General features: G+C 44.1%; 2 protein-coding genes across 7 annotated transcripts in view; both read right to left on the bottom strand.

Annotated features, from left to right (window-relative positions):
* Positions 1–151: 151 nt before the first annotated feature.
* Positions 152–3,730, bottom strand: CCDC17 (coiled-coil domain containing 17). Its single transcript, XM_023727121.1, is given in 11 exon segments — positions 152–431; positions 504–714; positions 900–1,103; positions 1,244–1,369; positions 1,490–1,589; positions 1,865–1,977; positions 2,235–2,366; positions 2,453–2,536; positions 2,820–2,982; positions 3,072–3,300; positions 3,557–3,730. Coding segments are annotated over 11 exon segments (1,695 nt in total). The 3' UTR covers positions 152–272.
* A 9,718-nt stretch (positions 3,731–13,448) lies between these two features.
* GPBP1L1 (GC-rich promoter binding protein 1 like 1) overlaps positions 13,449–24,344 on the bottom strand; it is a 66,717-nt gene continuing 55,821 nt past the window's right edge. For all 6 annotated transcript variants that reach the window (XM_023727120.1, XM_004371795.3, XM_023727117.1 and 3 more), the window contains 5 exons: positions 17,600–17,740; positions 16,751–16,909; positions 15,647–15,771; positions 14,692–14,794; positions 13,449–13,856 (listed from right to left, as the gene is read on the bottom strand). In XM_023727120.1, coding sequence (XP_023582888.1) covers positions 13,704–13,856; positions 14,692–14,794; positions 15,647–15,771; positions 16,751–16,909; positions 17,600–17,740 — 681 coding nt within the window. In that variant the 3' untranslated portion in view covers positions 13,449–13,703. The remainder of the gene's footprint in view (positions 13,857–14,691; positions 14,795–15,646; positions 15,772–16,750; positions 16,910–17,599; positions 17,741–24,344) is intronic.

Genomic DNA, 24,344 nt, shown 5'->3' with positions numbered 1-24,344 from the left:
GAGCCCTGGGGTTGCAGTGGTTAAGCGCTCAGCTAATGGAAGGGTTGGCAGTTCAAACCCATCAGCCACTTCAAGGGAGAAAGCTGTGGCAGTCTGCTTCCATTAAGATTTATAGCCTTGGAAACCCTATGAGAGCAGTTCTACTCTGTCTTGTAGGGTTGCTATGAGTCAGAATCAACTTGACAGCAACAGGTTTGGTTTTTGGAAATGTGAGTTAATGTACAGAAAGCATTTGGTAGGGACTGGCATATAGTGGTCAGTCCAAAGGCTGGCTATTCAGACCACACCTTTGGTAACCCTATCTCCAGTTGGACCCTCACCGGAGGTGGGTACTGGTACTCGTGGGCACTTGCTGGGTTGACCTCTGCCAGTGTCTGGACACCTGCATCTCTCGCATTCACCAGCCGCAGAAAGAGCTCAGCCTCACCTGCCTGGGGATTGGCAACATGGTACTGCATCTGTGTCTTGGATGACAAGACACAGCCCCCACCCTTCATACTTACCTGGGGAATCCCATTCAGTTGCCCAAGGCTAAGGCTGGAGTCCAGAGGAAAGGACCGAAGTGGGAGCCGCCAACGGCCACTTAACACTCGCTGATCCCGGTTGAATAGTACCAGTGAGGCCCAGGCCTTTGGCTGAGGTGTCCTAGCCCATGTTAGCCCCTGCCAGGCCTGCAGCTTACAGATCAAGGATACTGATGGTGAGGGTGGCAGTCTGCAGAACAACCAAAAAGGTGTCAGCAGGGCTGTGTGCCCTTCCTAGCATTCAATCCTCACAGCTACTGGTGCTATATACAGATGAGAAAACTTTGCCAGGGTAAGGACACTATTTGAAAAGCAGAATGAGATAAGCCTCAATTGTGGCAAAGAGCCCCAAAGTCATAATCCCCATGTACTGACCTGGGCACAGGCTGCCTGCTGGCAAGGATGGCACAGTTGCCCGTGGGCCCAGGAGCTGGAGGTGGGGGCAAACAAATGGCGGGTGGCAACACCATGGTCCCTCCTGTATCCTGTCCGTCTCGGGCCAAGCCAGTCATTAGCTGCACCCAAATCCAAGAGGCCTCAAGGCCTCGCAGGAAGTCATAGAAAATGACCAGACCGGCCCTGGGGAATGCTGGCCTAAGCACACAGGCATGCAACCCTCCCTCCCAGCCAGCTCCCCAATGGTAACTGGTCTTAGTTGGTCTTAACTAGCAGTGGTGACCAAGTCACAGAAGGCTGTCAAAGGAGGGGGCAGGCCTCACCCGGGGTCGTAGGGTGCAGGGCCCAGCACATCAGATGGAGGTAGAAGGTGTGGGTCCAGCCCCAGGTTCCTAATCATGTTTCCAGAAAGCAGCGGCTGTCAGGGAACAGAGGACACTTAAGAAAGTCTTCTAGCTGCCCATGCTCCCTCAATTGCAAAGAGCAGAGCTGCCCCCATTACACCCCCTTGGGTCCTCACAGCCTTTCCGGCGCCACCCCAAAACGCGGTGTCTGCGGAGGGTGGAAACGGCGGCAGCGGGGGAGCCACTGGCGGTGGGAGGAGTGGGGCGTCTCCCCTACCCCTCAGGCGTGGTCTGGGGCTGGTCAGGAGTGGCAGATCCCTGGGACCTAAGAGCAGAGGAAAGGTTATGGCGCTCCTGAGCAGGGAGCTAAGACTGGGCTGGGATAGTACTACCCTGAGAGCCGAGCTCGTGAATGAATTCGCCGAGTCATGGGGATACAAGGAGCACACACACAGGCACATGGTGACACGCGTGGACACAGACGACACGGGGCACAAACACGGGTTTCAGTTCCCATGCATGGTCCCACTACCCTTTCCTCTGAGCCGGCCTGCTGGAGCGGGGTAGGCGAGGTGAGGGTAGGGCTTATTGGGCACTGACCCCAGGGCGTCCGGCCCGCGCCCCTCTGCATCTGCAGGGACACGATTTCTGCCTCCAGGCGCCGGTTCTCGGCCTCTACTACCAGAAGCTCCCCGGAGGCGGCACCTGCCCTTCTTTCTGCGAGGAACAAGTCTGATCTGTCATGTCTGACTAACGGTGGCCGGCGGGGTCCGGCTCTGACCAGCTCTCCAGTCTCAGGACCCTGGACAAGGCTGACTTGTCAGCTCATTCTAGTCACTGCCACAAAGACCACCCAGGTTTCCTACCGCGAGGCTTTTGCTCAGGTGGTTCCCCATCCAAAGACGCCCTCCCTAAAGCCCTTTTCTCCCAGGACTGAGACCACCGCTTCCAAGAGGCCCTTTTGGCTGGCCCTTCCTGTTTACCCCTGCGGGCCTGCGACCGCCACAACTCCAGTGCCGATGCCTCCACTTGTAGCTGCCACATCTGGCCCAGAACGCCAGGGTCCCGGCCCCCGCCCCGTACGTAGGCCTCACGCAGGGCCCTTAGGAGGGGAGAACAGGAAGTCAACGTCTTTACACGCTTGGTCAGCGGTTCGTCCCCATCCCGTCCACGGGCCTCTGATCTCACCCTATCTCAGCAGCCAGAGTCCCTGGGTTGGCCTGTAGCAGCGGACAACCTAGTTCAGCCTCTTGCAAGGCTTTCATCCGGGGCCTGGGGTGGGAGGTGATGGGCGGGGAGACAGCATCACGGACCAGACGGGGGCCTCCTGCAGCCCCGCCCCTCCCGGGTCTCACACATTCCGCCTTCCAGGTCGCCAAGACCTACGCCTCGCCGGGCCGCGCTTCCCGCGGGCCCCGCGCCCCGCTCCCTCGCCAAATCCCCGCCTCCGCCGAATCCCCGCCCCTCCAGAGCGGGCTCGGCGACGGGCCGGCCGCGCCCAGGCCCCGCCCCCCGCTCCGCGCTTCGGCTCGCGTGCCGGCGCTCCCGGTCTCACCCTGTGTCGGGGTGTAGCTGTTGAACGCGCCCTTCTAACGCCTCTAGAACTCCCCGCGTTCGTCCGGCCTCAGTCCGAAGTTCTCGAATCTCCCGCTCCAGGCCAAATAGACGGGATATTCCGCCCCGGATCCTGGCCACACCCTGGAGACGCCGGCTCAGTTCTGAGGGAGTTAAGGGAGCGGGGCAGAACGAGTCCGAGCAGTCTTAAGCCAAGGGGTCAGGGGTGCCTAGTACCCCACTTCTTCCTCACCCTCGCCGCGTCGCTCCAGGGCCCGGCCCTGGGCCTCGGTCTCTGCCACGCGCCTTGCGCGATTCCGGTGCAGCGCCCGCAGCCGCTCGTCTGGGCTTCCCAAGGCATCGGAGTTGGGGCCTTGAGCCGGCGCCTCAGAACCCGAGCGCCTCCAGGGCCCCTCTGACCCCCTTGGGAACTCTGTTACCCGGGGTTGCATTTCCTGCAGGGACAGCCGCAGACGCTGCACCTGGAGGTAACATGAATGTGGTCTCTGTTGCTGTAATCTGACCCATCCGTAGGTTTAGGAAGGACACTAGAAGTTTTTGAGCCCGTGGAAAGCCTGGTGTACCTCCTTTGTTAGCCTCCTTAGAGCCGACTTGCTAGCCTCCTGGTCTGGGATGCCCTGGGCTTCTTGTGGCACAACCTGAGAACAGGGTGTAGTGAAAATTTTGAGGGTTAGGGTCGCCTGAATACCCACCTATGGCCATGGAGGAGGCCCTTACCGCGGGGCACCCTGGTTCAGTGGCTGTTGAGGGCTGTGCTCCAAGTGTCACCTCCTGGCTGGAGCGGCCAATGCAGAAGCGTTGGGTGTGGGTGGCCAACAGGGCCCAGGATCGGAAAACCATGTTACAAGCCCCACAGGGCAGGAACCCTGGCTCCTCAGAGGGAGAGGACATTGGATGGGACCCTTTTCCAGATACCAGCCAACACCTGTGGAAAACAAGGGCAGGGGAAAGAAGAGTCGGATGAAAGAGAGGCAGGGAGGAAAGGCCAGGTCTAGAAAGTCTCCAAGATCTCTGGGTTTATGTTTGGGGAGGAGCCTTAGCTCCCAGGGCAGCAACTACAGGTTCAGGCAGGTCTAAAATGGGCGGGGAAGACCTGGTCACCTTTGGGAGGAGTCCCTGGCTTGAAAAAGTGTCACAGAATGTTTCACCTGATTGGTTTCCTTGCTTATATTAATAAAGGGAAATGAACAGCTGCCTCCTCAATAGCTGGGCCCCGTTATCACCCACTCCACCACTGGCCATGTAGTAGCCGCTGGCAAGAGTGAGTCATTGCTCTACTCTCAAGTGGATACACAGTGCAGGGCACCCAGCAGGTCCTGGCTCTGCAGAATGTAGTCCAAGTTAAGTATCATTCTCTAGTCCCGGGAACACCTGGGAGAGGAGGCAGTCTTGCCCTTTTGGAAGGCCCGCCTGGAAACTCTATTTTCCCTAGACTGAATAGCTAGCTCTTCCCAGCACCATGCCTCTCTGAGAGCAACCAGCTTTTGCACAACCTAGGTCACACCAGGGACTAAAGCTCTCTCCCTAACCCCCATACCCCAATTCCTGTGTGTGTCTGCAGCTGTAACGGGAGGATGATCAGCACAGCTCAAGAAATGAAAGCTCTGCAAGAACATAATGAATATATCAGCTGAGGGAATCAACTCCAGAAGGGTACTCCTTTCCCCAAACCTGGGAAGGGGCCGAGTAGGCCCAGTGCTGGCCAAATCACACCTCCTCTCTGTGAATATCTGCATCTATCAGGGAGGGCAGGTGCTCCTTGCTATCCACATGCAGAATAAGAAAACTTTTCTAAACAAGACAGGGACTTAAGGCATTTCCCCTCCACACCATGTAAGGCCAAGGTTTGACCAGCAGCAGGTTACAAAGTGTTTCGAAGTATGTGATCTCAGTCCAGTTCAATTCCAACTGAGAAAAAGGATACTACATTTTTAGAAATTTGTTCTGAGAAAGCTAGTAAGTGGCAAAGCCCAAATATCAACCTACTTCTGACTCCAAGTTTAGTTATTAGTAATTTCACAAAAATACATTCTTAGAGTTCATTTTATTGTATTTCACTGATTCTAAGATGCACATTTTTTCATATTTTAAAAACACAGAAATCGGGATTCACAATTAATGGAGTGTCGTAATTTAACTGGCAAGCCTTTTCCTACTGGTATATGTGTTAGAATAGATGCCATCTTACATTCAATGAAATACTATAGTTCTTACTGCTCTTATCTCAACTGCCATTCACACTTGGATTACTTACATCATTAGCAGTAGGTTCAGTATGGCAGATAAGGTCTCTGCAGGAATCCTGGCCTTTAGAATCTAGCAAATGTTCTACTGGTCTCTCTGCCTCTAGCCTCTCCCCATCTGGTCCAGAGCCCACACTACAAATAATCTTTCTAACATGACATCAAGCCTGTTCTGTCTGTGCTTATCTCCCATTAGAGTATGATCTTGCTCCTCTACTAATCACTCCCTAGTTAATTATCCACTAGGGACTAATTACTGTAAGGATGTCCAAAGAATGCCAGTAGATGTTTGTTGTTTAAATTGATTTGTCCAGAGGCAAGGCCAAGATGGTGGAGTAGTCAGACGGCTTCCCATGTCCTTCTTATGAACAAAGAACTGAAAAACCAAGTGATTTGATTGTATATGAATATCTAGGAGCCCTGAACAAGGCAAAGTTGAGGAATCGGACTGAGTGGCAGGAGAAGAGAGATGGTTCGGAAGCAGCAAGGAATTGCCTGACCTTACCCAGCGGAAGCTGCAGCCCTTCAGCCCAGACTGGCTTGGGGTGTGCAGTGAGGCGGGCATACAGCTCTGTGCCCTCGGGAGGCAGTTTCCACATTGAGAGAGATCCAGCAGCTGAGATTCTGCTTGGACACTCCAAACCAGTGAAAAGCAGCACCCAAGTGGCTAAAGATAAGTATATGTGTGTGGCCTTTCACAGGGATTTAAAAAAAAAAAAACCCATTTGGGAAATACTTCTCTCCCATTTACCTCCTCCCTCCCCACTCTGCACTGGGTCTGGCTGGCTTCAGCAATCTTTGAGTCCCCTGGGCCAGAAGTAGATCCCATAAGGTGCCCGAACCATTCTCCTGGCCGTGGTAGGGGAACAAATTAACAAACAGGGAGAAAATAAGCTACAGGCTCCCCTAAGCCAGGAACTCAGGGTTGGCACAGCTTCTTTGCCTAGGCACAGGCATAAGGGGTCCGCAGACTTTGAGTACCTTCTACCCCTGTATAGACTCGTGTGGACCCATCTCAACAGTGTAAGCCCTCATTACCACAGTAAAACAGGGTAAACACCTGAAGTCTAACTTCAACTATTTCAGCTGTGAAGTGGCAGATTTGTGACACGACACTGCTCTGCCCTTTAAGCAGGCGCCTTACCTATACACATCAGGGGCTTGAGGACTGGTCGCTCCACCCACACCACCTAGCCACCTGCTATAGGGGTCCAAGAGTAAGTGATGCCCCCCCAGTCCTTACAGCCAAAACAGTAGGGAGCTCATAGTCCAGCTGAAAAAGTCACCTACCTACTCGCTCTAGGGAACAGGGACACACTTTCTTTTCAGACACTCAGGGGTAGCCGTCAGCCCCTTGCCTTGCTCAGCACATGACCCCCTACTGCAGCCAGATACCTGTGCCTACACCAATCACCCATGCCTCTCTAAGACCGTAGGTGACAGCCTGCATCACACACTTGGTGACCGACTGCCTGGACACCTGAGCTGAATCCATACAAGAAAATTTAACAGACTCCTGGGCACACAAACTTACACACCTAACTACCTGGTGACAGGATGTTAGAGCTTCAAAGGCACCAATAATCAAACTAGCACACATGAGCAGCCTATTTGGGCATATCAAAAAAAAAAAGAAGCTAGGACACACTAAACAAATATACAATAAAATTATAATAACTTATTGATGGCTCGGAGACAACAGTCAGTGTCAAATCACATAAACAGGCAGTCCATGATGGGTTCAGCAAGCTCCCAAAATAATCAATAAATTTTCTGGAGGAAGAGAATTTCTTGGAATTACCAGAGGCAGAATACAAAAGATCTAATATACAGAACTCTTCAAGAAATTAGAAAGAAAATTTTTCAAAACGCAGAGACAGCCAAAGAACACACAGACAAAGCAGTAGCGGAACTTAAAAAAGTTATTCAAGAGCAGAATGACAAATTTAATAGGCAGCAAGAATTAACAGAGAGACAGCAATGAGAAATCCAGATGATTAACAATAAAATTTCAGAATTAGAAAACTCAATAGAAAGTCATAGGAACAGAATTGAGGCAGTAGAAGTCAGAATTAGTGACACTGAAGATAAAGCACGTGACACCAACTTATTTGAGGAAAAATCAGATAAAAGAATTAAAAAGAATGAAGAAACTCTTAAGAGTTATGTGGGATTCTATCAAGAGAAATAACCTACGAGTGACTGGAGTACCAGAACAAGGAGGGATAACAGAAAACACAGAGAGAATTGTTGAAGATTTGTTGACAGAAAAATTCTCTGATATCATGAAAGATGAGAAGATATCTATTCAAGATGCTCATTGAACCCCACATAAGGTAGATCCCAAAAGAAAGTCACCAAGACATATTATAATCAAATTTGACAAAACCAAAGATAAAGAGAGAATTTTAAGAGCGGCTAGGGATAAAAGAAAAGTCATCTACAAAGGAGAGTCAATTAGAATAAGCTTGGACTACTCAGCAGAAACCATGCAGGCAAGAAGGCAATGGGATGACATACATAAAGCCTTGAAGGAAAAAAATTGCCAGCCAAGAATTATATCTCCCGCAAAACTGTCTCTCAAATATGGTGAAATTAGGTCATTTCCAGATAAACAGAAGTTTAGGGAATTTGCAAAAACCAAACCACAATTACAAGAAATACTAAAGGGAGTCCTCTGGTTAGAAAATATCAGATAACAACGCAAGACTACAACACAGGACAGAGCAACCAGATACCGACTCAGATAGGGAAGTCACAAAAATACATCAAAGCTAAACCATTGAAAATAGGGAAACAGAAATACCAGTATGTAAAAACTGACAACATTAAAACAAAAAGGAGGGACTTAAAAAATGTAGATATAGATTTTTCATAGGGAGGGGAAGTCAAGGCAATATAAAGAAATAAAAGACTGGTATAAACATAGAAAAACGGGTAAATATCAAGGTAACCACAAAGGAAACTAACAATCCTACAAATCAAAATAAAAAACTAGAAAAATATACTCAGCAAACACAAAATCAACAATGACAAAGATGAAAATACATAAAGAAAAATGACTCAGCTCAGAAAATTAAGGGGAACAAAGAAACTGACCAACACACCAAATAAGACATCAAAATGACAGCACTAAACTCATACCTATCAATAATTACACTGAATGTAAATGGACTAAATGCATCAGTAAAGAGACAGAGAGTGGCAGATTGGATAAAAAAAAAGATCTGTCTATATGCTGCCTACAAGAGACACACCTTACACTTAAAGACACGAACAAGCTAAAACTCAAAGGATGGAAAAAAATATATTAAGCAAACAACACTCAAAAAAGAGCAGGAGTGACAATATTAATCTCTGACAAAATAGACTTTAAAGTAAAATCCACCACAAAGGCTAAGGAAGGACACTATATAATGATTAAAGGGTCAATACACCAGGAGAGTGTGTCTCTTAGCCCAAGTATATACAAGAGACTAAACAGGCAGCTTCTGGGCAGATGAGATGAGAAGGCAGAGAGGGTTAGGAGCTGGTTGAATGGACATGGGGACTCGGGTGGAAAGGAGGAGTGTGCTGTCGCAGTATGGGAAGAGCAATTAGGGTCACACAACAATGTATGTATAAATTTTTGTATGGGAGACTAACTTGAAATGGAAACTTCATTTAAACTACAATAAAAAAATACATAAAAAAAAATCAAAAGACATTACACTGGGCAAATCTGCTGCAAAGACCTCTTTAAAGTGTTGAAAAGCAAAGATGTCACCTTGAAGACTAAGGTTTGCCTGACCCAAGCCATGGTGTTTTCAATCACCTCATATGCATACAAAAGCTGGACAATGAATAAGGAAGACCAAAGAAGAATCGATGAATCGTGGTGTTGGCAAAGAATACTGACTATAGTATGGACTGCCACAAAAACCAACAAATCTGCCTTCGAAGAAGTACAACCAGAATGCTCCTTAGAAGCAAGGATGGCGAGACTGTGTCTCACATACTTTGGACAAGTTATCAGGAGGGATCAGTCCCTGGGGAAGAACATCACGTTTGGTAGAGGGTCAGCGAAATAGAGGAAGACCTTCAACCAGACGGATTGCCACAGTGGCTGAAACAAGGGGCTCGAGCATAGCAATAATTGTGAGGATGTTGCAGTACCGGGCCTTGTTGCATTCTGTTGTAGGTAGGATCGTTATGAGTTGGAACTGACTCAAAAGCACCTAACGACAGCATACTCAAGGTCATACTTTGGCTTTTGTGGACTTGTTCTAATTTTCTTCAGCTTGAACTTTCACAGGAGCAACTGGTAGTCTGTTCCACAGTTGGCCCCTAGCATTAATCTAACTGATGGTATTGAGCTTTTCCATTGTCTCTTTCCACAGATGTAGTCAATTTGATTCCTGTGTTCTCCATTAGGCAAGGTCCATGTGCTGTTTTATGTTGGTGAAAAAAAGATACTTGCAATGAAGAAGTTGTTGGTCTTGAAAAATTCTATCAGATAATAAATCCTTTGCCATTGAGTTGATCTTGGCTCATAGTGACCCTATAGGACAAAGCAGAACTACCCCCCCCAGGGTTTTCAAGGAGTGGCTGGTGGATTCGAACTGCCAACCTGTTGGTTAGCAGGTGAGTTCTATCATAGATTGAATTATGTCCCCCCAAAAATGTGTGTATCAGTTTGACTGGGCTATGATTCCTGGTATTGTGTGATTTTCCTATATGTTGTAAATCCTGCCCCTATGATGTTAATGAGGGAGGATGGGCGGCAGTTTTGTTGGTGAGGTAGGACTCAATCTACAAGATTGGATTGTGTCTTGAGGCAATCTCTTGAGATATAAAAGAGAGAAGTGAGCAGAGACAGGGACCTCATACCACCAAGAAAGCAGTGCTGCGAGCAGAGCGCATCCTTTGGACCTGGGGTCCCTGTGCGAAGACGCTCCTAGTCTGCGGGAAGATTGATGAGAAGGCCAACAGAGTGAGAAAGCCCTCCCCTGGAGCTGACACCCTGAATTTGGACTTTTAGTCTACTTTACTGTGAAGAAATAAATTTCTCTTTGTTAAAATAAATAAATTGATTTGTCCATCACATCTCGGCCAAAGGTTTCATCTTCTTTATGGTAACTTTTACTTTTCCTACTGCTAGGCTGGGCACTCCTTGCATGCCTGAGACATTAAAACAGGGGCTTGGGAAGTATTTGTGGAATAAAAGAGCTTGCTTCCTCCACTGGTTATCCAACTAGTACTACCACAATCCCCTTCTCCTCATGCTCTTGTATTAACAGGAGGGTCCTATCTGCCATACAGACCTTCTTTAACACATGCACATTGGTAAATACATTGTCGTTTGCTGTTGCTTGCTATCCAGTAGATTCCGACTCATAGCTACCTGTGTGATAGAACTGTACCACAGGGTTTTCTTGGCTGTACTCTTTACGGAAGCAGTTTGCCAGGTCTTTGTCCTTCGGAGCTGCTGGGTGGGTTAGAACAGCCCACCTTTTGATTAGCAGCATAGCACTTAATCATCTGCACCACCAGGGATCTTTGGTAAATTTACCGGCAGTCAAAAATGATTTTGGGAAGGAAAATTGGGTTTCTAATTTTATTACAGGTATCCCCCACTTTTTGAAAGTTTGCTTTATGCCACTTCGCTTTTATGAAAGACCTACATTAGTATCTGTTTCCGATAACCAAAAGAAATCCAAAAAGGATTTTCGCTTTTATGAAAAAAATGCAAAAAGCAGAAACAGTGTTCTGTGTTTGTTTTGCAGTGAACCGTTAAAAAGGCAGTGCTGTGCACCTGGGCAGCAAGAGCGGCGTCACCAAGCTCCTTCCCCGGGAACTGCATGCAGTATCTCAGCATCAAGCCGCCATAGCTTTGAACTGTGTCTGTGAGCATCTGTGCTTTATCTTGATTTACTTTGTGAATCAGTCAGCAAGACGCGTCCTAAGGTGTGTGTTATTTGGTAGGTTATTTTTTGAGTTTGGGAACGCTGAAACATTCTTACCACATAAATTGTTTCTTTGCTTTATGCCGTTTTCGGCTTACAAAAGGTTTCATAGGAACACTACTTTGCATAGGGTTTTCTGCATCAAAAAAGTATCTGCTAAAAGGAGAAACAGATGTACCCAGTTTCAGAGTCTCACAGACTCTAAAAACATTTCTCCTAAAAAAGAATCCATTTAAGAACAGGCACTTCACCAAAGAAGATATTCAGGCAGCTAACATACACATGAAGAAATGCTCATGATCATTAGCCATTAGACAAATGCAGATCAAAACTACAATGAGGTATCATCTCACCCCAACAAAGCTAGCATTAATCCAAAAAACACAAAATAACAAATGCTGGAGAGGTTGTGGAGAGACTGGAACACTTAAATACTGTTGGTGGGAATGTAAAATGGTATAACCACTTTGGAAATCAATTTGGCGCTTCCTTAAAAAGCTAGAAATAGAAGTACCATACGATCCAGCTATCCCCCTCCTTGGAATATATCCTAGAGAAACAAGAGCCATCACATGAATAGATATATGCACACCCATGTTCATTACAGCACTGTTCACAAGAGCAAAAAGATGGAAGCAACCCAGGTGCCCATCAACGGATGAATGGACAAACTATGGTATATCCACACAATGGAATATTATGCAATGATAAAGAACAATGATGAAGCTGTGAAACATCGTATAACACGGTGGAAGCTGGAACTTATGCTGAGTAAATTTAGTCAGTCACAGAAGGACAAATACTGTATAAGACAACTGTTCTAAGAACTAAAGAAAAGGTTTAAACACAGCAGAAAACACTGTTTGATGGTTACGGGGGTGAGGAGGGAGGGTGAGGGTTATTCACTAAGTAGATAGTAGATTAAGAATCATCTTAGGTGAAGGGAAGGACAGCACACACTACAGGGGAAGTCAGCACAACTGGACTAAATCAAGCTAAGATGTTTCCTGAATACAATCAAATAGTTTGAGAGACAGAGTAGCAGGGATGGGAGGTCTGCAGACCATGCTTTCAGGGGACATCTAGGTCAATTGGCATAACAAAGCTTATTAAGAAAATGTTCTGCATCCTATTTTGGTGAGTGGCGTCTGGGGTCTTAAAAGCTTGCTAAGTGGCCATCTAAGATGCATCAATTGGTCCCAACCACTTGGAGTAAAGGAGAACAAAGAACACCAAAGACACAAGGAACTATTAGCCCAAGAGACAGAATGGGCCACATAAACCAGAGACTTCGTCAGCCTGAGATTAGAAGAACTAGAGGGTGCCTGGCTATCACCAATGACCTTCCTGACAGGGAACACAACAGAGAGGGTCCCTGACGGAGCAGTAGAAGGATGGGGTGCAGAACTCAAATTTTAGTACGAAGACCAGACTTAATGGTCTGAGACTGGAGGTGCCCCAGAAGGCATGGCTGCTGGACTCTCTATCAGCCCAGAACTGAAACAATTTCCGAGGCCAACTCTTCAGACAGGGATTGGACTGGACTGTGGGACATGAAGTGATACTCGTGAGGAGTGTGCCCTCTGAGTCAAGTAGATACAACAGACCAAAGGGGCAGCTTCTGTCCAGAGGTGAGATGGGAAGGCAGAGAGAGTTAGGAGCGGGTTGAATGGTCATGGAGAATCAGGGGCGGAAAGGAGGAGTGTGCTGTCGCAGAATGGGGTGGGCAATTAGGGTCTCATAACAATGTATGCAAAAAAAATTTCTGTATGGGAGACTAACTTGAAATGTAAACTTAATTTAACTACAACAAAAAAAATCCATTTCATGTAATTTTAAAGAAAATATTCTTACACAAGACAATCCAAACTGATGCAAAATATTTATTCCAAGTTAGTTATTTTATGCAGTTTTCCCCCTCATAACAGACTTGTGATAGCCACATCTTTTAAATCCGTAAATAATGTTATCAAAATAATCTTAATCTTTGAAATCTCACAAAAATTTATATTTTACAATCCACCCTGAATATCAAGGCTGCAAGAATAACACAACATTTCCTATATCCAAATATTTTACAGCTGTACCCGAAAAGAAAAAAAAAAAAAAAAAAAGAAGAAAACCACATTTGCTTGGTTAAGGGCTAAAGTTACCCGAGCAGCCAAAAATAAAATAAAATATCCAAATTATTAGCATTAATTTAATACAATTATAACTTCAATAGTCACTTTGTCATTGACAATGATTGCTTGAGCACAGGGGTGAGTGAGTGCCCCAAGGGCTGGTAGTAGAAGCTGTTGCTGCAGACCAGTGTCTCCTCCTCTCTGCACTGCCAGCTTCCACCTGTGCATCGCCCCATAGATACTGTAAGTGTATGTGTGTGTGTGTGTGTGTGTGTATATATATATATGTATGTATATATATATATATATATATACACATATATTTTAAATCTTTCCCACCACACAAACTTCTCTCTATTAAGCAGAAAACAGGGAAGAACAACAACAAAAGCTAAACAAGCCAATCTCTCTCTCTTTGGGATATAATTATTTCCCTTGTGCATAAAGTATTCAACAACAACATAAGAAAAGGAAAAGAATGATTTCTTTTGTATACTCCCTAAACACACAAGCCGAGTTTACTGGGTCAGATTAACTGTGAGCATTTATATGCCTACTTCCAGGCATCGTCATCTGATGTTTCACTGCTACTGGTTTCTGTGTCTGAGTCCTCAAACTCTGCTTTATGAGTGCTTCTCCAAGGAGAGAACAGGCTGGAACTGCGGCTCTGTAAGAAGCCATTCTTCCCAAAGCCATTTCTTCTTAGCTGTGTGGGGAAGCATGGGAGAGAAAGAAAAATCATCAACAGCTATACTGGTCCATGGGACCTGCGAAGGGCCAGGCCTAGGAATATCACCTCATCTTCTAGTATGTTATAGCAGGGCTTTTCCAACTTTAATGTGCATATGAATCATCGAAAAGACTTTTTAAAATTCTGTTCAGTATGTCTGGGGTAGGGTTTGAGATCCCCAATTTCTAACAAGCTCTCAGGAACACAGTTCTAAGTAGCATGGTCTTAATGTCAGTCAGTCTGTAACATCTCCCTTTAAACTTATCACACTTGTAATTTATGTTTTAAATACCTGTCACCACAATATAAGCTCCACGAAGTTTGTAGAAAACCCATTTTGTCTTGTTCACTGCTATAAACCTCAGGGTCTGGCAGTGTTTTACTAATGGAAAACATCCAGGCATTTGTTGAATAAATTTAAATTCTGGTTTCTTAGCTCCTCTGGCCAGAGTACCAGGAGGAAACCACAGAGATGGAAGCAAGGTAGGATGAGCCTGTTTCCCTAAGTTGCCCAAGGGCTCTGGGGCTCAGAATGTTAACTTTGGAACATGACCTTGTGATTCAGGTGTGAGAATGAAAGAACATACTACTTCTCAAATCTGCTAACTATTGCCCTGGTTTTTGTACCCACTACTGGAGACCCCACTGCCCAAGCAGTTAGATGCCTACACTTGTACTGTCCTAAGTAACTTTTTTTTCCCCCCTAAGGTTATCCTCTCACACTAAACCAGGATTCCCTAAGGGAAGGACTGTCCTGATTCCTTTCTCTCCTAGTTCTTAGTTGGTCTCCAGGAAAGGTTTATGAGCATACCTGCTCTGTCTTCATGTGGAACTCTTTGAGCTCATCCTCTGTGAGAGGAAGGAAATTCTCATCATTTTCGGGATACTCCTGCCATCCCATTGCTTTCAGTAACCTGGTGGAGGCAGAAGGACGGGCAAAGAAAATACGATACCTTTAAGCTTGAGCGGGCAGCCTATAACTTTTCACCCTGCCTAGGAGCACTGGGATCTGCTTAGAAGTTAGAGAAGGAACTTGGTTTTTCTCTTTTACCCAGTGGGACAAGTTTTAATTATGGCTACGGAGGTGCTCATAATTAAATTGGGGGAGGACAGGATACATCCACCGTTTAGAGAACAAGCGCTATAGGACAGTAAAAGCAGCAGAAAAGAAACAAACACCATAAGGGCCCTCTGTCCCATAGATCAAAACAAAGGAGGAAATCTCACTTTTGTTTCTTATAAGCCAAATTAGCACATTTCCACATGTACCTAAGTTCTCTTTCAAATGCACTGCACTGTCAGCCCCCTCAAAACCTTGTCACCTCTGGATAGGAGCCTCCTTTCAGGAAGGAACCGCCATATTTGCAGGCCCCACCTACCATCTACTTGCCCAGACAGCTGGCTGCTGTGTTCAAGACCCTCATTCAAACAACACATTCTACACATGACGGTCTCATGCGTTCTGGGACCCCTTAAAGGAGTCTTATGGTAACTGCTCATTTGGGGCCAGGAGGTTGCTAAGGCGCCAGGCACGAGTTTCAGGAAACAGGTCCTCTCCTCTCCCATCTCTTGCTGGAGCCATAAACTGAGTCTGAAAGGAAATGCTCAGCGGGCAAAGGACAACCTGGGGCATACAGAGAGAACAAGGTATGGTGCTCACTGGACTTCTCTCTGTATGCTAGACTTGATCTGATATGTGTTCTCAAGTATGTCCAAGGACCTTGCAGGCCATACACAGCATGCCCTGTGATTCGATTCTCACTCACCTGTGCTCAGCTTCCAGAGAGTGCGAGAGGACCTCCCCTTCCTCCACTATGGGGAGAGCAAGGCCATTCTGATGACAGCTTTCCTCTCCATTTTCCTTTGGCTCAGGTGTACTGCTGTTCTCCAACTGCCGGAAGGCAAAGGAAGGAAGCTTTGGTTTAACAATTCTTTGTGGCAAGATAAGCAACCCACAAGGTCGAGGAGTCAGAACCAGAAAAGTGCTTTCCAGAAGACAGCCTCTGTCCCCAGGTTTCCCCCACTTAAAAATGAGGTCTTGTTCACCTTGCTAAGATTTCCAAAGGACATCAACTGACAACCACCCTTTCTTAATTTTAGGTTATGTCAACTGTGGCAGAAACTACTAGATACTTATGTAATATACATTTCCTGTTCTTCCTTACTAACAGAACTTTGATTGTTTGACAGGGGGACCAATGTGCTCACCTAAAAAAAGTTTATTTTCCTAGGCTCCCTTGCAGCTAGGAGTGGCTATCTGACAGCTGGCCAACGAAGTATAAGTAGAAATTGCTAAGTATGGTATCTAAGAAAGCTTTAAAAAAAAGGGACAGACATCTTTTCCCTAAACAGAACGTGGATAGAATGCCTAGAGGTCATAACCATCCTAGTCCAATATGACCAAAAGTTATGGATTTTGTAATGACACCGAGCTGCCATACACTCTTGGACTGCCTACCTCTACCTTCCTGTTGCAGGACACAAACAAACCTCTTACTTGTTTTATAGTTGCGTTTACCAAATTTTTCTTTTATTACAGTTAAATACAATCTTAACTAATAAAAGCTTCTCTAACTCACCTACTTCTTACAGCACTGACCAAATCAAGATTTGATGGTGGTGCTGCCCTTGACCAAGAACACTGAGTCCCAGGGCATCTGTCATGGAAATTTCTGCCAGGATTAAACTCATTTTCCTATAGGCTCTATCTACTAGGCTGTTACTTCACAGACAAAATCTCTGTACATTTTAAAACTTGCTATACCTTTCCCCTTTAAAATAAAAACTCTAGACATATAACAAAGGAAAACACTGGCAAAGCCCTTCCTTTCCTCACCCTATGCTGTCCCAGAAAACCCCTCTGCTCTTACATCCTCCAGCTTGTCACAGTCTCTGTTCTCTGAGAAGTCTCCATTCCGGTCATCCTTCAGAGTCTTCAGGAACTCACTCTTCCTGTCGGTAGTTCGGCGGGTCAGCTTGGTCAGACGAGATGAGCTGATCTCAATTGGAGGGGTGGTGCTGGAGGGACTCTGGGCAAATATCACAAATAGTTTGCTCCTGACAGCAAAGAGCAGGAACTGGGATTCTAGGGGTTATTTCTATACAGCATTGATTTCCAGAATCTGATAGCCTATTTATTACTCTGTTTTTATCAAAATAATCCTTTTCATTTAAAAAGACTTCTGCTTTGCATGCAAGGTTTTTACAGTTAAGACAGACTGGCTGATATAAAAACAAACCAAACCAGTTGTCACTGAGTTCATTTTAACTCATGGCAACTCCATGTGTGTCAGCAATAGAAGGTGCTCCATAGGGTTTTCAATGGCTTATTTTTTGGAAGTAGACTGCCAAGCCTTTTTTCCGAGGTACCTTTGGGTAGACTTGAACTGCCAACCATTTAGTTAGCAGCCGAAAGTGTTAACCATTTATACCACCCAGGGAACCTGGGTGATCCAGCACCTCATTTAATCTTTCCATAGACACTAATAGAATGCCAGGATAACACAGGTCAACATTATTCTATCACAGAGCAATTATCCCACCCAGCTACTGCCCACCTCTGGATGCTAATGGGAAACACGAGTAAAGAAATAATTCTCAGCTACGCTCAGCTACAAAAGTGGTAGTTAGGGCTATACGTGTCACATTGTATATCTTAGCATAAGTGAATGGGAAATGGAAAGTCTAGAAAGGGCTGCCCTGCTTTACCCTTAACTCACCTCTTTGGGAGAGCTTAGAACTGCACCACCAGCCAGTACCACTGGTTTGGTAACAGAGATTGGACTGGTAAAACCAGACTCCCGGCTAGAGGAAAGGGATCCTGATTTGTGTTCCATTCTGTTAGCCTTCCATGCACTGGGCTACATAGGAAAAAAGAACAAATCAGTCCAAACAAGCATGCAGACAGAAGTTCAGCTAAAAAGATCATAAACCAAAGAGTGAGATGTTAAGAAGTGGGAACACAAGTTCCCAGAGCTTACCTGTCTCAACATAGTTGGGAGGTATGCAACCTCTTTCTGAGGTTAGGCACTTGAAGGAAAAAGGCAGATGGGCAACCAGAAGAACCATGGGATGTTAGTAAGTATTCTTCAAAAACAGAGCTCTAGTTCAATAGTTGCTGGTGAGCAAAGTTCAACAGGTTTCTTTACTATGCTATTTCTCAAAGCATTTAACTGGTACGTGAAGTTGAGACGCAAATATAACACATAGCATTTGCCAAAATTACCTGACCCCAATTTTTTTTTTATGGTAGGCTTGTTGACCTCTGATATACCCAGATATCCCATAAAGTTAAAAGAAAAATGCCGTTTTCCAGAACTTTAATGGAAAGGGTCTAGTTCCCAGCCAGGGTGGGCAATATAAATAGCTGGACAATCCTAGTTTAGCCCAGAGGCCCTTCTTTTTGCTCAGCACCAAAGAGACTGGGTCCATTCTGCCACATTGGCCCTGGCCCCAACTACGCTGGCAGCATAGTATAGCTAGAACAGTATAACGGAAACACTCTGCTTTTCTGATTCAATCGCACCGAGGAGATCAAGAAAGATGAGGCAAGTCAATGGAGTGGGGCTGAAGCAAGCGAGAAGCTTCTATTTGTTTTTCCAGAATGGAAGAACTAGAACCAACAGACCTCCAGGACAAAAAAAGAGAGTCTGAATGAGAAGAATTCCTTTCCTGGGTGCTTTCTTGGTTAAGAGGTATTAAAGAGTACACCGTAGGCTTTAAGACGGTGTCTACTGAGTATCTACCATGTACCGGATGCTTGTCATACCATCTTACTTAATCCTTAATAATGCCATCAGGTATAATTTTTGATATATCCTCTTTTTACAGAGAATGAAGGTGAGTACAAGAAAGTTACGCAATTTGTCCAAGGTTACTCTGTCAGTGCGAATTGCTTTTTCACTATCCTAGAACGTCTCCAAAAAGAATATGCAAGCAAATAAGACAATGACCCAACCAGAATGAAGATTCACTTTTTTTCTTGCACTGATGAAAATCTAAAGATTTATCAGGTTAACTATCAAAGATTATTTGTGGCTTTGTGGGTATTTTCACCAGATGCCTTGTATTTCTTTTAAATTGCCACTTCAACTTTTGGGTTTCTGCCACAGTAGTAAGGAAAGTTTATTAGACAGCATTACATCCAACAGGATACCAACATCTCTGCTCAATTTTATTCCAACTTAATTTTTAGTTAACTCTTAAACACTACAGTATAGCTAGCTTCCCACTGAAGAAAATCATTATGCCACCATGCCCTTTTTTATGAGATGTATTTTTTAAAATCCACTAAAGTGAACTGCAAATCAACCACAGTTTCTTTTTAAATGTCCTCGCCTTCCCACAAGATGGCGATTCAACCCCAACTCTCTCTCCTTCAAATGATCTTTTCTACTACTGGGCTGAGAAGTCTGAAGTAATCAGACCTAAACTTTTCCCAATTCCCTCCTCTGTACCTCAAGTTCCTTTGAAAGCTCCCTCCTTTTTCCCATTCTACATCTACTCATTCTCTTTTGTGAATTTATCAATTACTTCCCCCCTCACATCTTCAATCACTTCCTCTATAATAATTTTTTCTATTCTATCTAAAAACATGCTCAGCTACCTTACTGAAGCTGGGGGTGGGGGGAACATAACCATTTTCCCTCATCTTTTATCTACCATCCTTTTATTGCCAATTTTTCTTCTCAAATGTTTTCCACTTGGTCAGTATTACTTACAACAGTACTTAATTCCCTGCAGTACTCGCCTCTGTCCCCATTCTAAAACAGCTCATGATTTCACAAACAGCCAAAAATCTTGTCCCTATATTAAATTCAAAGCCTATCTGTCAAACATGTCTTCTTTGGAGAATGAGATATTACTCATTACACATCTTTTTTGAACCTGTCCTTCTCCCTCTCTCTCTTTCCTTCTCAATTCCCTGATGCTTCATTCTCTAAATTCTCTTCTTAGCTCCTGAATTCCTCTCACACTTTTCACTGGAGGTAGGTATTCTACAGGGTTTTAGCCTCAGTGCTCTTCTTCGGCTGTAATCTCTTTCTAGGTAAACTTCATTAGAAAAACTAGTTATTTGTAACTGTTTAATCAGTTTAACTTGTTAAAATTATGTAGATAATACGTAAAACTGTATCTCTACCGTAACCTCTCCAGAACTTTTGTAAGGGCTTACACGATTTGCTTTTAGTCTTACTTCACACCACTTCCCAAGCACCAGCCATATGGAACCACTTGTCTTTCCCCAAATATGGCGTGTTTTAACCTCCATTTTCTAGTATTGATAGTTCCCTCTGCCCAGAATGCTCCACAGACTTGCTCCCTAAACAAACTCTTATTATTTTTAAATTACCATTTACTGAATACTTAGGATGTGCCAGGAACTATATTCCAAGGACTTTTTGTACTTTAATTTCATCCTTTTACCAAAATCATGTGACAAACATACTATAATTAACTACAATTTATTGTTGAGGAAACAAATTTAGCAAAATTAAATAACTTGCTCAAGGTCATAACCCTAGACACTGGCATAAAGATTTCAACTTAAGTCAAGGTTTGACTCAAAAGTCTGAATTCTCAACTTCCTTTCTCCTATTCATGTTTAAAGATACGAGGCATTCTGGGGCAGTGGAAAGAGCCCTAGGTTTGAACTCAGATAGACCTAGTGGAAGAGTTCTTACTCCATCACTTATTAGCTATGTAACCTCATATTACATAATTCTATACATCCTATCACTTGTCTGTCAGTTTGTCATACTGTGATGGTTTGTGTGTTTGCTCTGATGCTAGAAACTATGCCACCAGTTATTTCAAATACCAGCAAGGTCACCCATGGTGGACAGGTTTCAGTGGAGCTTCCAGACTAAGACAGACTAGAAGAAGGACCTGGAGATACACCTCTGAAAACCTGGCCACTGAAAACCTTATGAATAGTGGCAGAATACTAGCTGACATAGTGCTGGAAGATGAGCTCCTCAGGTTGGAAGACACTCAAATATGACTAGGGAAGAACTGCCTCCTCAAAATAGAGTTGACCTTGACGTGGACGGAGTAAAGTTTTTGGGACCTTCATTTGCTGATGTGGTACAACTCAAAATGAGAAAAATCAGCTGCAAACATCCATTAGTAATCGGAACATGGAATGCACAAAGTATAAATCTAGGAAAATTGGAAGTCATCAAAAATGAAATGGAATGCATAAACATCGATATCCTAGGAATTAGTGAGCTGAAATGAACTGGTACTGGACATTCTGAATCAGAAAATCATATGGTCTATTATGCCAGGAATGACAAACTGAAAAGGAACGGTGTCACATTCATTGTCAAATAGAACATTTCAAGATCCATCCTGAAACACGACACTGTCAGTGACAGGATAATAATCATATACCTACAAGGAAGACCAGTTAATACGACTATTATTCAAATTTACGCACCAACTGCTGAAGCCGAAGATGAAGAAATTGAAGATTTCTACCAACTTCTGCAGTCTGAAATTACTCAAATATGCAACAAAGATGTACTGACAATTACTGGTGATTGGAATGTGGAAGTTGGAAACAAAAAAGGATCAGTAGTTGGAAAATAGGGCCTTGGTTACAGAAATGACACAGGAGACTGCATGATAGAATTTTGCAAGACCAATGACCTATTTATTGGAAATACCTTTCTTCAACAACATACATGGTGACCTCACCAGATGGAACATACAGGAATCAAATCGACTACATCTGTGGAAAGAGATGATGGAGAAGTTCAGTATCATTGGTCAGAACAAGGCCAGGGGCCGACTGTGGAACAGACCATCAATTACTCATATGCAAGTTTAAGCTGAAACTGAAGAAAATTAAAACAAGTCCATGAGAGTCAAAGTCTGACCCTGAGTATATCCCACCTGAATTTAGAGCCATCTCAAGAACAGATCTGACATATTGGATATGAATGATCAAAGACCAGACGAGTTGTGGGATTACATCAAGGACATCACACATGAAAAAAACAAAAGGTGATTAAAAAGACAGGAAAGAAAGAAAAGGACCAAAATGGATTTCAGAAGAGACTCTGAAACTTGCCCTGGAATGTAGAGCAGCTAAAGCGAATGGAAGAAATGATGGATTAAAAGAGCTGAACAGAAGATTTCAAAGTGTACAACCACTATGGAAAACGGTATGGTGCTTCCTTAATAAGCCAGAAACAGAATTACCATATGATCCAGCAATGCCATTCCTATGTATGTATCCTAGAGAAATAAGAGCTGTCACACGAACAGACACATGCACACCCATGTTCACTGAAGCATTATTCACAATAGCAAAAAGATGGAAACAACCTAAGTGTCCATCAATGGATGAATGGATAAACAAATTGTGGTACATACATACAACAGAATACTATGCAACGATAAAAAATGATGAATCTGTGAGACATCTCACAACATGGATGACTTCGGAGGACATTATGCTGAATGAATAAGTCAATCACAATTGGACAAATACTATGAGAGACTATTAGAAAAAGTCAAGAATAGGTTTATGCACAGAAAGAAACATTCTTTGATGGTTACTAGAGATGGGAGAGGAGGGAAGGAAAATCACTAACAAGATAATGGACAAATGGTAACTCCGGTAAAGGGAAAGGCAATACACAAAATGGGGGAAGTCAGCCCATTCAGACCAAGGCAAAGGAAGACACTGAGTGGTACGAAAGAATAAAGGACAGCTACAGTAAATGTTATAATATATATAATCCTAAAACAACAGTAATAACAATCTGTGAGTAGATACACAGGCTAATATGTATGCTAAATATGTGAGTGAGGTCATATGGGAGTGCACAAATGTACAAATATGGGTATGGTTGTGGATATTTCTATATACATATTTATAAATACAGCATGTATGCTCATATATATAATAGAGCACATGGGGGCACAGTTATAGAAAGTACTTAGATACCGTGACTGAACTAATGGACTTGAAGGCGAAGGACCATAGTCTCGGGGGACATCTAGGTCAACTGGCAAAAAACAGTACATAAAGATAACGTTGTACATCCTAGCCCAGTGAGTAGCGTCTGGGGGTCTTAAAAGCTTGCGAATGGCCATCTAAGAAGCCACTATTAGTCTCTTCCTGCCTGGAGCAAAGGACAATGAAGAAAAATGAACACTCAAGGAAGCAATTAGTCCAAAGGACTAATGGCCCACATGAACCACAGTCTCCTCTAACCTGAGACCAAAAGAACTGGATTGTGCCCAGCTACTACTACTGACCGCTCTGACCCTGGGACCACAATAGAAGATCCCAGTTAGAATGGGTAAAAAATGTAGAACAAAATTCAAATTAAAAAAAAAAAAAAAAAAGCCAGAACTACTGGCCTGAAAGAGACTAGAGGAAGTCCCAAGACTACTGCTCTAAGACAACCTTCTAACTTGAACCTGAAAACACTCCTGAAGGCAACCTTTTACCAAACTAAAACAATAACACCCGTGAAGAATGTGTTCCTTAAGAAAATCAACTATGTAAGAACAAAAGGGTAGTATCTGCCCAAAACCAAAAATGAGACGGAATGGAGGGACAGAGAAACCAGACTAATGGAACAGGGAACCCAGGGAGGAAATGGGGAGGGCGCTGACACACTGTAGGGATTGCAACCAATGTCACGGAAAAATTTCTGTGAGAATCATTGATTAGAAAACTAATTTGCCTCGTAAACTTCCACCTAAAGCACAACAAAATATCCAAAAAAAAAAAAAAGAAAGAAGATTTCACAGGGCTGCAGGAGAAGACAAAGTAAAGTAATACCATGAAATGTGCAAAGACCTGGAGTAAGAAAACCAAAGGGAAGAACATGCTCAGCATTTCTCAAGCTGAAAGAACTGAAGAAAAACTTTAAGCCTTGAGTTGCAATACTGAAGGATTCTACAGGGAAAATACCAAAGAATGCAGGAAGCATCAAAAGAAGACAGAAGAAATATACAGAGTCACTGCACCAAAAAGAATTAGTTGACTTCCAACCATTTCAGGAGGTAGCACATGATCAAGAACTGACGGCACTGCAGGAAGAAGTCCAAATTGCATTGAAGGCACTGGTGAAAAACAAGGCTCTAGGAATTGATGGAATACCAATTGAGATGTTTCAAAAAACAGATGCAACCCCAAAAGTATGGACCCCAGACACCCTTTTAGCTCAGTGGTGACATTATCTCCAAGGTTCACCGTTTAGCCTGGGAGTGGACAGCCCCATAAAACCAAATGAGACTAACGAGGTACAGTAGTCCAGTGACAAAGGCCAGAAGGCAGAAGGGGACAAGGAAGCTGGTGATAAGGAACCCAAGGCTGAGTAAGGATATTGTTGACGTGTTGTGAGATTGTTAACCATTGTCCTAGGGCAACATTTGTAGTAACTGTTAAATGAGAAACTATTTTGTTCTGTAAGCCTTCATCTTAAGTGAGAATAGCAGCAC

Source organism: Trichechus manatus, unplaced genomic scaffold (assembly GCF_000243295.1).
Source record: "Trichechus manatus latirostris isolate Lorelei unplaced genomic scaffold, TriManLat1.0 scaffold00015, whole genome shotgun sequence".
In the NCBI taxonomy this organism is placed as follows: Eukaryota; Metazoa; Chordata; class Mammalia; order Sirenia; family Trichechidae; genus Trichechus; species Trichechus manatus.
Note: the sequence above shows the minus strand (reverse complement) of the source record. Positions and strands in the feature narration are given on the sequence as shown.